Source organism: Triturus cristatus, chromosome 4_1 (genome assembly GCF_964204655.1).
Source record: "Triturus cristatus chromosome 4_1, aTriCri1.1, whole genome shotgun sequence".
NCBI lineage: Eukaryota > Metazoa > Chordata > Amphibia > Caudata > Salamandridae > Triturus > Triturus cristatus.
Window position 1 is genome coordinate 811,686,368 of NC_140585.1, and position 13,339 is coordinate 811,699,706.

The 13,339-nt window shown below is 49.9% G+C and overlaps 1 protein-coding gene across 17 annotated transcripts in view; it reads right to left on the minus strand.

The window, feature by feature from the left end:
• GRIP1 (glutamate receptor interacting protein 1) overlaps window positions 1-13,339 on the minus strand; it is a 1,150,044-nt gene that overhangs the window by 483,637 nt on the left and 653,068 nt on the right. For 2 of the 17 annotated variants that reach the window (XM_085653458.1, XM_085653447.1), the window contains exon 1: window positions 13,007-13,154. The exons of the other annotated variants lie outside the window; for them this stretch is intronic. In XM_085653458.1, coding sequence (XP_085509584.1) covers window positions 13,007-13,061 — 55 coding nt within the window. In that variant the 5' untranslated portion in view covers window positions 13,062-13,154. Of the gene's footprint in view, window positions 1-13,006; window positions 13,155-13,339 lie in introns of those variants that run through there. 17 annotated transcript variants of the gene reach the window in all.

Consider the following 13,339-nt stretch of genomic DNA (forward strand, 5'->3'; position numbering starts at 1 on the left):
CCTAATAAATGTATTTTCTAGTAAATAGGGGAGTAAAAATGCTTTGATTCAGGAATTGAGGGGTATCTGTCGGATTTCACCTGGGATTTTCCCACACACACACAAAAATGTACTTTACCACTCCCTCTGCTTTGAAGGTCTTCTGGAATGTTGGCTGTTTTGCAAAATGTTAAGCTTCTTCCCACTTAGTATTCTTAACAATCTACTCTCCTCCTTTTCGCTGCCCTGTGAGCCCCTACAATGCCCTGCTTGTTGCCTAATATATTTTAACTGTCCATATAAGCACGACTGTTGGAGAACCTGAAGGTAGCAGCCCTCCAGTCTTATTGACCAACATACGCCCCTGATGATCGTTCACCCAAGCCACACACAAGCGTTGAGGAGGCTTCGGTGACCCAACTTTCCATCTCAAACCAAGCAACTAGAATCCTGGTCTATGAGGACCACGTGAAGTCTCCGGGTCTGAAGCCACCAGGTGGAGCCTTTAACTTCAACAATCAGGAAAAAGACTTCAAGGTGGTGGATGTGTTTCAGTAGTAGTTTCAGTTCATGGTTGGTGGCGAGTTACCTTTAGTGGTGGACAAATGCCAGGCAGTTGCGGATCCGTTTTTATTCATGGTGGGCGCGATTCTGCCAATGGCAGATTAAATCTAGCTACATAGATGCGTTGTTATCAATTGTGAATGCGTTTCGCTGATTCTGACGTTTCCAGTGGATGATTTTCAGAGTAGGTTACATGGTGATGGATGAGCATCACTTCGTGAAGAGGAATTTGTGTCTGTGTAGGATGGTGTTAGTTATTGGGGGGGAATGTGTTCAAATCGCAGTGGATGAGCTGCCGTTTGCACTGAACCACTTCTTTCTATTGGTAGGCCAGTTTCACTTCGCATCGTTTTATTTCTAGTTAGCGTTTGCATAGGGTTGAGTTCATGACGAATATAATTCAATCGGGAGCTTTCAGCCTGTGATGACTGAATTTCAGTGGGTGTATTGTAGCTTGTTTTTGAGAGGTTCAGTTTGTGGTGAGTGGGTGGGTTTCTGTTTGCAGTGTGCATGTTTTCCTCTGCTGTATATGAGTTTAAGTATGGAGCTCAGAGATTCAACACATATATGAGCCTGGATTTCAATCGTTATAGTTTAAAATAATAAAAACTTCCCTTCAATTAGCATCTCCTGGTAGACAATATGTATGAAAAAAGTGATATAGTGCACAGAGAGTTAATTTACATGTGTATGATACTGGCATTAACTGGAGAACAGGAGATAAAGTATCATATTGCAAAATTACTAATTGAATTAGTCTTCAATATGGTAAAACACTAATGTTGATAAACGACAGGAGCAGTGCTCTAGTGTAAAATGTAGAAATGCTGAGGCGTGTATTCATTTATATTTTAAAGTAAAAACAAAATATAATGGATTGTCTCTGCAGTTGTAAAAGAGAACACAACGACACAATCCCTGGGTGAGGAAACAGCGGAAAATTACAGAGGGTGCAAGAGCAATGCAGGATATGGGCAATAGGACAGACATGGTAAAGCAAGGCCTGACTCCCACATCCATTCAGAGTACCAGGCACTTCTGCACACACTCAGGTAACTGCAAACAACCACCCATCTAACACGGGATCTATTTAAAGGGATATTTACTGTTGAAGAACCCCTGAGGAGCACTCCTATGCTTTGACCAGTTGATCCCTTCAGGTTTTATCTTCGACAATGTTTTGTGCACGAAAGGTAAGTCCCATTGGTCCAGGAACCCAATGAATAATTTGTCTGGGGTTGTCTATCTATCATACCATAATTTTACCAAGTTCAAATATTAGCATGACCGCCTTCAGTCAAAATCTTCGTTGTGTAATAACGATATCCTTTATACCAACTCATTTTCATGTATTATATTTCATTATTTAAATTTTTTTGTAAATATTGTTTGCTTCTTCTATGACCCCCACGTGCCCAATGCATGTCGGGCCGCAGCCCTTCCTCAGGGGGAACCAGTAAAGTCAATCTCTACGGTCAACATGAACAATGAAAGCGATGCAGTGTGTGCGCATGCAGAGCCCCAAAAGCGGGGAGAGGCACTGGTAATATGAGGCCAGTCCCCAATCTCACTCAGAGTGCCAGCTAAACTGTGCCACCCCACACAACTGCATTTTAAAGCGGGGGTTAGTTTAGGGTATGATCCGGGATATTAAAGTGATGCACATCTGTGGGCATGCAGTGATGGGGAAAGAGGGGAGAGTCCAGCTGACCCAAGAGCAGTGGCGGAAACTGGTAAATAATGTGGTCATAGCAAAGTAGAGCGTGACACCCGTGGGCGTAGCTCCAGGAGGGTTGTTTGGGGTGTTACACCCCCTAAAAAATATATTCTGTGGGCACAGGTGCTTTCAGGCGGGTAGCAACCGCTACTGCTCGTATATTAGCATTGACTCTCACTGAACGCAAGGCAAATTCATTCAATATAGACGAGATATTCTGCTTATCTTATCCACATGTTAAAGACAGAAGGTACAATTAGTTACGTGTGATTCGTCAGCCACAGCACACACCGTTTTACAGATTTATTTTAAAATAGATCGGATGCACCTGCCTGTTGAGAGATGAGGAGTGAGCCACTGAGTTTTTTTTTTTTTTAAAAAGCTGAATTTCAATGACTTTCCAATTAGAACATGGCATGTTTTCCTAAATTAACACTATGTGCAAGCAGATAGATAGCTGAAGTGCAGACAGACTTGATTTGGAAGTATAATGTACTGGTACCCGATCGGCCTCTACTGCAAAATTGCAAACTAAATTAGTCTTAATGTTGAAAAAAACTAACATTTTGATAAATAAACGTTTAAAGAAATGTACACTTAGCAGAAATACGGAGTGTTTCCTTAATTCAACTACAGATGTAACAGATATGGGCTCAGTCAGTGGTTGTGACATTGGCTACAACACATGGATGAGGGAAGGGACATCAATAGTGCAAAACTGCAAACTAAGCTGCTTGCTGAGGTTTCCAGGCTGCAAAGAATGAGTTCCTTTTTACGAATCCTCGATGTAAGTAATTCAGTGATTGCTAGTATTCATAAGTGTTCCTAAGTCTGTGGAACAGAGAGTCTGGGGTATAAGAAGGTGGACTGGCTTGTATAGGATAGCTCACCTTAAGACTAAAGCGAGAAGCTGGAAGTAGAACCAAGGCCTCTTGCTACCAAAGTCTTTTTCGGCCACCGCCCCGGCCAGGAATGGCGTAACTGGTGGCCCCAGGATATGTCCTCCCCGGCCTGCCCAGTTACCACCGTAAAAAATCTTGGGGTAAAATTGGATGCGGACTTGTCAATGAAGTCCCAAGCCCAACCTGTGGCCGGTACCTGTTTTGGACTGCTGAAGATGATGAGGAACTTCCTCCCCCTACTCCCAGTCCCGCATAGAAAAACCGTGGTCCAGGCCCCGATAGCATCCAGGCTAGACTATGTCAATGTTTTGTACTTGGGCCTTACGGACTACCTATTGGGCCACCTACAGGTGGTACAAAAGGCAGCAGTGAGTGCCATCCTGATGGTTGATCTTACAACTCACATGACGCATTTGTTGATGTCCCTGCACTGGCTCCCGGTGCGAAAGAGGGTGAATTTTAAGGCCCTGGTTCTGGCCTTCAAGGCCTTTCATAATATAGGGGCTCCCTACATCAGGAGCAGAACCCAGCCCTATTCCCCAACCAGAACCCTGCGGTCCTCAAATCAGAGGCTGGTGAGTGTGCCAAAGTTCACACGTTCACATATGGGTGGACGTTCGTTCCAGGTGGCCGCCGCTAAGCTTTGGAACAGCTTACTGCCTCCTCTGAGACAGGTGCAGGATATCCTGAGCTTTAGGAGAAAGCTAAAAACGTGGCTCTTTCAACAATAGATGTGGCACTCGCGGTTGCGCGATAACTGTTCTGTTCAGATAGGGCGAAGGTAGTGCCGGGACACTCCTAGGAGTAGCCGTGCGCTCTACAAATACCTTTCATAACATAACTAGGCCTCAGCCGCACACAGCTTCCCCACATTGTGTCCAACACACTCTTGCTTGGAAACTGAAAGAGAGTGGCCAGACCTAAATTATGCATTCACCTGCAGCACGCAAGATGATTAGGTCTTTTGTCGCCTTACATGTTTGTACCAAATGTTGACACAACTTCAGGACACGTCTTTTCATTGGTGCAGCCTCCTACACACTAGTCCAAGGTGAAGCTTTCTTCAAAAGGCACCCAAGTGTTGTGAGAAGGCATGAAGCGCACCTGCAGCTAAACATTACATATGACTCTGACCATGCCTCTGAGCCAATGAGGGAGTTGTGGTCCACGGGCTGAACTGCAAGTGCGACCTGTGCCCCCAGGAAGCACTTCTGTGGGATTCGACTTATGTAACCCGGGCAACTAACTTGATCCCCGCAGTCCCAGTCCTCTTATCGGGCTAAAAGCGTAAGTGCTGAGACACGGGCAGAAAATCAATTATTAGCATTATGTAAAAAAAAACAGGTTCATTCTGTTCAGCTGCAGGCTGCTTAAAATGGCCCCCTGGGAGAAGTCGCCAGTGCTCCTCACCGAGCCCAGAGAGGCGTCTCCAGGTGCCCGTCTTTCGTCTTCTAGGACTCTGTCGGTTCTACATGGGATCCGGCAAGGGATCCATGCAGTCGGACATTGGCGTCTCTAATGATTCATTACATGGCAGGGCACAGCCAGCGGGTCTTAGGTGTCACAAAAAAAGTAGGGAGCAGGAGTGATACTTGGGCAAGAGGCTGGCAGAAAGCATGGAATGGCTGGAGTCACAACAAAGGGAATCTGTGTATGAAAGGGTTAAAGGTCATTCACGGTGCATTATTCGAGAGATACTAAGACAGACCAGCACAGGCCTCTAGGAGGCAGAAGATTGCTTCCTCGCCTCCTGTCCAGTACCTCTTCAGCATCTCCTGCAGCCTCTCTTCCTAGGAAGATTACTTCTGCGACCGCTGAGATGGGGGAAGGACACACGAAAGGCCGGGAGCGCCTAATCCCCCAAACAATCTGACTTCTGGGAGGACAGAGGGGCAGCCCTTCCTAGGGTGCTTGAGGGCTAGTCACATCTTTTGCCCAGAATGCCATGCTCAAGAATTCACCATACCTTGTCCTGATGAAGATCCCAGGAGGACCCCTGTGCTTTAAGCCCTGCCACGTGCCCGGCCCTGGCTGCGCCCTGACTTTGGGGCGTGGCCTGCCAAGCAGCACAAGTCAATTTCCATCTTCATTACAGGATTACCATTGGCTGCTAACATGATTTGTGCAAACAAATACATAAATATATTTTCCTTCAAGTGTCGGTAATCCATTAAGAGTCATAAAATGAAAGAAGGAAGTCTTCAGTTCCTCTAGCCTTCAACAGGAGTCTGAGGCGGGAAAAGACACCCTCAACTTCTGTACTGAGGCTGCCATCTCAATGACGGACAGGCGGGAAATGTCAGCTCTTAAATGTGCCTCATACTGTCACCAGTAAAATTAAAATGTATTGAGAATTTATTTCTAGATTGTCGTTAGATTATGACATTTGATAGAGTGCTTTTTTTTATTTTCGCCTGAAAATGAGGAAGCTAATAACGTGGACGTTCCTTGTTGGAAAGAACATATGCAGAGCTTCTCCTAACCTGGTTTTGGGGTGATCTCCAGGGCTGGACTGGCTGTAGCAGGCACCGGGCGTTTCCCCAGTGGGCCAGAAGGGTCAGGCCTGTTTTAGACCGGTGGGGGCCGTTTTTCTTACTGAGAGCCGTTTTTTCAGCAGTGCTGCAAAATCGGCCCCTTGTACCAGCGCAGCAACAGTGTTCCCACCTGCCCCTCCGCACCCCCTTGCCGGTTGGACGTAATTGCCAGGGCTGTTTTACGATCCCAGTTTGGCCCTGGTGAAATCCTTAGGGGTGGGCGGAATTTGCGAAATTCACTTTTGCAAATTATCGTGAAAATGTTAAAAATCTCCGCAAACACGCGGAAATATCGCGAAGATGCGGAAGTTTTCTTCCCACCCGTTCGCTGTATTTTCTGCGTGTTTGCGGAGATTTGCAAGTGTGAGCGGCCGTCCGCATTTTCTATTCATGTTCTGCAGTATTTAGCGTTGTTTCTTAGCACAAAATGCCATCTTGCGTCCTTTTTTGACGCAAGTGGCCTTTTTTGAGCTATAAAATAGCACTAAACGCAGAATCACTCTTGTGTATTTCAAGCAGAATCTCCCAAAATTCTTAGGTAATTCCATGTGATTATGCTACACGGAATTACACGAGTTACACCCACCCCTATTGCAAGAACTGCATATTTTCTGCTATAACACTGAGGGGGCGTTAATTATCCCCCTAAGAAAAGAACAGCCTTGGAGTTGCTTCGGATGACATGAACGGTGCACCAGACCAGTTACTCACCATCCCACAGCACCGCCAGCATTTAGAGCCACTGGACAGTGGGGACATCTTTCAGATACCTTACAGGCTGTCAGCCTCTAATGAAGTATGTATGTATCGGCATTTATACAGAGCAATCCTCCTCGGGTGGCAGCTGAGCTGATGCACACTAAGGGGATATGAGGACAATATACAAGAATGTGTACATTCTTTTGGTATTATACATTGAGTTGCACCGCAACACCGCATTTTGCATTTTTACAAATGGATTACATATCTATAATTTTAGGTACAGGAAGGTTAAGTGTTTTTCCAAAAACTACACGAGTTTCAGTCAACATCCAGAGCCAGGGTTAGCGCCCAGGTTCCAGTGCCCCGAAGTTGACGTTATAGTCGTTAGACCACAACTCCCCCCCCCCCCCCACTCTGGATTAAAACCCTGAATTCTCGTCAGCATTTCAGTGACCAGACCACATCTCCTGCCCAATGTTTGGGATTTGGACCCAGGTTCCCATTCCAAAGTCCACATTTTTGTCACTAAACTACTTCTCCTTCCTAACGTTCTGGATCAGAACGCAGGTTCCAATGCTCCAAAATTGACATCATAGTGACGAAACCACATCTCCTCCACGATGATTGGATTAGAACCCTGGTTCTTAGTCACTAGACCACGTCTCCCACCCAATGATCAGGATTAGCACGCATCCCAACAAAACCCATTTTAGACCACATCTCCTGCCTAATGTTCTGGGTTCAAACCCAGGTTCCAGTGCCCCACATTTGACAATGTAGTCACTAGACCACGCCCCCTCCCCAATGGTCAGGATAAGAACCCAGGTTCCAACGCTCCAAAGTTGACATCAGTCTCTAGACCACAACTACTCCAGGAAGATTGATATTAGAACCCTGGTTCCCATTTCCCCATCTTAGTGACTAGACCACGTCTCCCCAGTGATGAGAAAACACGAGACGAATAGAATCTCAGAGCAACTGACAGTGAGATTCACCCCCTGCTTACGACTGCAAATGTTATGACTTTTGAAATTAAATGTAGGTGCTTGAAACGAAAAAGACGAAAACGAATAAATCTGAAACGTAATGGACAGACAGCTTTACACTAAAGATTAAATAGAGATAAGAGCCCATTCCATTAAATGCAGGCGTGTTTAAGGGAAGCAATTTCTGCAAGTCGCTAGTGCTCTGTGTGCTGGCGCCATCTGTCACGCAACTGCTTGCAAAGATGCTCCCTGCACAGCTCCTGGTGGATGTGAGCTGCTTCCAAGGATGCTCCGTGCACAGCTCCTGGGTGGATGCGAGCTGCTTCCAAGGATGCTCCGTGCACAGCTCCTGGGTGGATGCGAGCTGCTTGCAAAGATGATCCCTGCACAGCTCCTGGTGGATGTGAGCTGCTTCCAAGGATGCTCCCTGCACAGCTCCTGGGTGGATGTGAGCTGCTTCCAAGGATGCTCCGTGCACAGCTCCTGGGTGGATGCGAGCTGCTTGCAAAGATGCTCCCTGCACAGCTCCTGGTGGATGTGAGCTGCTTCCAAGGATGCTCCCTGCACAGCTCCTGGGTGGATGTGAGCTGCTTCCAAGGATGCTCCGTGCACAGCTCCTGGGTGGATGCGAGCTGCTTGCAAAGATGCTCCCTGCACAGCTCCTGGTGGATGTGAGCTGCTTCCAAGGATGCTCCGTGCACAGCTCCTGGGTGGATGTGAGCTGCTTCCAAGGATGCTCCGTGCACAGCTCCTGGGTGGATGCGAGCTGCTTGCAAAGATGCTCCCTGCACAGCTCCTGGTGGATGTGAGCTGCTTCCAAGGATGCTCCGTGCACAGCTCCTGGGTGGATGTGAGCTGCTTCCAAGGATGCTCCGTGCACAGCTCCTGGGTGGATGTGAGCTGCTTCCAAGGATGCTCCGTGCACAGCTCCTGGGTGGATGCGAGCTGCTTGCAAAGATGCTCCCTGCACAGCTCCTGGGTGGATGTGAGCTGCTTCCAAGGATGCTCCGTGCACAGCTCCTGGGTGGATGTGAGCTGCTTGCAAAGATGCTCCCTGCACAGCTCCTGGGTGGATGTGAGCTGCTTCCAAGGATGCTCCGTGCACAGCTCCTGGGTGGATGTGAGCTGCTTCGAAAGATGCTCCCTGCACAGCTCTGGTGGATGCGAGCTGGTTCCAAAGATGCTCCCTGCACAGCTCCTGGTGGATGCACAGCTCCTGGGTGGATGCGAGCTGCTTCCAAGGATGCTCCCTGCACAGCTCCTGGGCAGATGCACAGCTCCTGGGTGGATGCGAGCTACTTCCAAAGATGCTCCCAGCACAACTCCTGGGTGGATGCGAGCTGCTTCCAAAGATGCTCCCTGCACAGCTCCTATTGGATGCGAGCTGGTTCCAAAGTTTCTCCCTACACAGATCCTGGGTGGATGAGAGCTGCTTCCAAAGATGCTCTTTGCACATCACCTGGAGGGGATGCTAGCTGCTTCTAAAGATGCTCCCTGCACAGCTCCTAGATGGATGCGAGCTGCTTCCAAAGATGTTCCCTGCACAGCTTCTGGTGGATGCGAGCTGCTTCCAAAGATGATCCAGGCACAGCTCCTGGGTGGAAGCGGGCTGCTTCCAAGGATACTCCCTGCACAGATCCTGGTGGATGCGAGACGCTTCAAAGATGCTCCCTGCACAGCTCCTGGGCGGATGCAAGCTGCTTCCAAAGATGCTCCCTATACAGCTCCTAGGCGGATACGAGCTGCTTCCAAAGATGCTCCCTGCACAGCTCCTGGGCGGATACGAGCAGCTTCCAGAGATGCTCCCTGCACAGCTCCTGGGTGTATGTGAGTTGCTTCCAAAGATGCTCCCAGCACAGCTCCTGGGTGGATGCGAGCTGCTTCCAAAGATGCTCCCTGCACAGCTCCTATTGGATGCGAGCTGGTTCCAAAGTTTCTCCCTACACAGATCCTGGGTGGATGAGAGCTGCTTCCAAAGATGCTCTTTGCACATCACCTGGAGGGGATGCTAGCTGCTTCTAAAGATGCTCCCTGCACAGCTCCTAGATGGATGCGAGCTGCTTCCAAAGATGTTCCCTGCACAGCTTCTGGTGGATGCGAGCTGCTTCCAAAGATGATCCAGGCACAGCTCCTGGGTGGAAGCGGGCTGCTTCCAAGGATACTCCCTGCACAGATCCTGGTGGATGCGAGACGCTTCAAAGATGCTCCCTGCACAGCTCCTGGGCGGATGCAAGCTGCTTCCAAAGATGCTCCCTATACAGCTCCTAGGCGGATACGAGCTGCTTCCAAAGATGCTCCCTGCACAGCTCCTGGGCGGATACGAGCAGCTTCCAGAGATGCTCCCTGCACAGCTCCTGGGCGAATGCGAGCTGCTTCCAAAGATGCTCCCTGCACAGCTCCTGGGCGGATGCGAGCTGCTTCCAAAGATGCTCCCTGCACAGCTCCTGGGTGGATGCGAGCTGCTTCCAAAGATGCTCCCTGCACAGCTCCTATTGGATGCGAGCTGGTTCCAAAGTTTCTCCCTACACAGATCCTGGGTGGATGAGAGCTGCTTCCAAAGATGCTCTTTGCACATCACCTGGAGGGGATGCTAGCTGCTTCTAAAGATGCTCCCTGCACAGCTCCTAGATGGATGCGAGCTGCTTCCAAAGATGTTCCCTGCACAGCTTCTGGTGGATGCGAGCTGCTTCCAAAGATGATCCAGGCACAGCTCCTGGGTGGAAGCGGGCTGCTTCCAAGGATACTCCCTGCACAGATCCTGGTGGATGCGAGACGCTTCAAAGATGCTCCCTGCACAGCTCCTGGGCGGATGCAAGCTGCTTCCAAAGATGCTCCCTATACAGCTCCTAGGCGGATACGAGCTGCTTCCAAAGATGCTCCCTGCACAGCTCCTAGGCGGATACGAGCTGCTTCCAAAGATGCTCCCTGCACAGCTCCTGGGCGGATACGAGCAGCTTCCAAAGATGCTCCCTGCACAGCTCCTGGGCGAATGCGAGCTGCTTCCAAAGATGCTCCCTGCACAGCTCCTGGGCGGATGCGAGCTGCTTCCAAAGATGCTCCCTGCACAGCTCCTGGGCGGATGCGAGCTGCTTCCAAAGATGCTCCCTGCATAGCTCATGGGTGAGTGCCAGCAGCTTCCAAAGATGCTCTCTGTACAGTTCCTCGGGTCGATGCTACCTGCCTTGTGGCCGCTTCATTTCAAAATACCCAGTTCCCCAAACGCCTTTAAAACGCAACTATTTTTCTTGCAGGCGAGAGAAGTGATGTGTCCAAGATCTTACTGTGGGTGAAGCAGGGGAGCCGTGATCATATCTCTTATGACTTTTAGTTCCACAGCTGAAGCTGTGCACTATCTTCGCATGATGCCCAAGGGCGCACGTTCAGCGTGTCACCTTTCCGGTTGATAGGTGCCAGGCTTAATGCACTTCACGCTGTTGATCTCAGCAAAATGCAACATTAATTGATTCATTTGCGGCGTTACTCGTGGGTGAAATCTGAGCGGCCTTGCCCCGCTGACACAATCTGTCTTCATTATTACTTGAGTGTGGGGACCGCGGCCTGAAAGGCATCTCAACACTTCGCCCTTTAATACAGCACACACGGGCAGGTGCTCGGATACATAATAAATGTCCTTTAACAAAAACTGCACAAACCAAGTGTGCTCCGCCGGAGCAGATGCCCCCGCCAATGGGTGAATTCGTGCTGTTTTGCGTCATTTTACGAGCACTGGTGTAGCGCCTTTCAACTGTTTGCACGGGGTTGCAGCGCTGCAGCATTTTGACTGCAGACCTGGCGGTCTGGGTATCACGGAGTATACTACGTGTGTGGAGCGATGTGTTAAGATAAGTGAGGCGTGGAGACTCATCGTTTTAAATGAACACTCATGTCCAAGCGGAGTTTGAGGTGTGTGTTTGTGCCAGGGCGAGTGAGCCATCGGACACTGAAGTGGCATCTCGATTCGCGCCTGGGGGGAGGGAGGCGGGGAGGGGGTTGGCCCAGTGCCCACCCGGCCCTGTTGGTTTGGGTTGTGTACCTGAAAAAAAAGGACCGACATTGGAAGGCGCAAAGGCTCTGCTCTGAGGCAAACGTGTCACACCTACAGCGCACACATTCCAGACAACTCTAGCAGCAAGAGCGTTAACCCACTGCGCAATATCAGCAACAAGTGCAAAGTTATCTCACGACTGTGCGGATGGGGGCCGGTTTAGGTGTAACCCTGAACACCAACCTTGTGCGAACTTGGACGAACCATTATCTCCCCCCTCTCCAGTTCCTTAATCTTCCCCCAGATTAACTGGATGTGCTTAGAAGCGGGCTCAACGCAACATCGCGCTTTATATTTGAAAAATTGGAATATACACAGACACTCACCCACAAGACTCTGCCTCGTCCTCGCTGTAAGTACAAGTAGTGAATCACTTTACAAGCAGCGATTGTACGGAACTATATTAACGGGTCGATACGAGAGATGCTGCGAGCCTGTACGAAATGAAATGAATTGCTCCAGACAAGAGCCACAAACCGAGAAACAGAGGCTAAAAATCGCTGCATCTAGTACACACACCTCCGCAACTGTAAACGCACTGCACAACTCACTTTCACAGTATAAGCGCCAACCAAAGCAGCGACAATCAGAGGCTGCAAAACTGCACACAGGGAACGTGGTCTAGCGCTGAAGAGATGGACTCTGGAGCCGGACTGGGGTTCAGAGCTTAGCTCCCTCTCACTGTGCGATCTTGGGCAAACCGTTCGTATCGCTGCGCCCTTGGCATGTTGGGTGGCAGCACTGGAACGGTTCAGTAATGTATTTAACGACCTACTGATCACCTCGTTAGTATGAACACTAAGGTTTACCTAACACGTGTACATGGAATAATATGCGGATGGCACTGCTAAACGGCAAAAGAGAGGCATTGAAAAAAGTGTACCATATGCATACGCAATCTTTACTTTCAGAACACCAAACACACCTTTCGTTGATTGTATAAGCGTAGCAGAGCCAATGCAATGTGTTCAATGCTAAAGTTGACATGTGTTTCGTCCTTAAATGAAAAAAACGGCAGGTGACGGCATGGTTAAATGCACTGCTTTTGCAGCGAGCCCTTCGCAACATTTCCCTCATCTACACATCTCGCTTGTATTTCCGGGGTCTATTCACCCCCTGTTTTGTATAGCGCTGCGATCACCCCTCGCCAGCAACAGAGGACGCGCATCTCCCCCGCTCGCGCGAACACACGACTCGAAATAATTCGCTAATGAAGTCTCCTGGGTTTTGCAATGTCAAAGCTGATCGGATCAGACAGACCGATGGCCACCCTACCGCGACCATCCACCGAAGGCGCTATATCGCAGCACTTACCGCAAGTATGTCGGCGACATAAAATGGTATACACACACCACCTCGCAACCCCATGCAACATTATATTGCGCATACTGTACAACGAAAGACTTCCCCAAATTCTGCACAGTCCTTATCACGACAATGTCGGCGACCTCACATCACCCAGGCATTATACCGGAAAGACGGCGCTTATATCAGCGCTACAGTGTCGGCGACATTATATCGCGCGCCAGCTCTCGCCGTTTTCGGGGGGATGGGGGGGCGGGACGGAGGCACAGTACCTTTGGCGAGCTTCCGCAGGATCTGGCAACGGCACTTGAAAGAGACGGCGATCATCCCTGCTGGCGGCGGCCCCGGCTCAGCGGCGCCCGCGGTACCTCTCGGGCGGATGCGGCAGGATCATGCGAGAGCCCCCTCCGGTGCGCCCTGCCTGGGGAGCCGGCTGCGGTGATCAGATCCCGGGCATCCCCGCGCAAGCACTGCAGTGCCTGCCCCCGGTCTGGATCGATGGCAGGAAGGGCAGTGCCGGTGCCCCCAGCGGCGGTGTGTCGAGGACTGCACGACCCAGGCAGCCGTGCCGAGCCCGCGGGAGGGGGAGCCGTGTGGCACCTGCG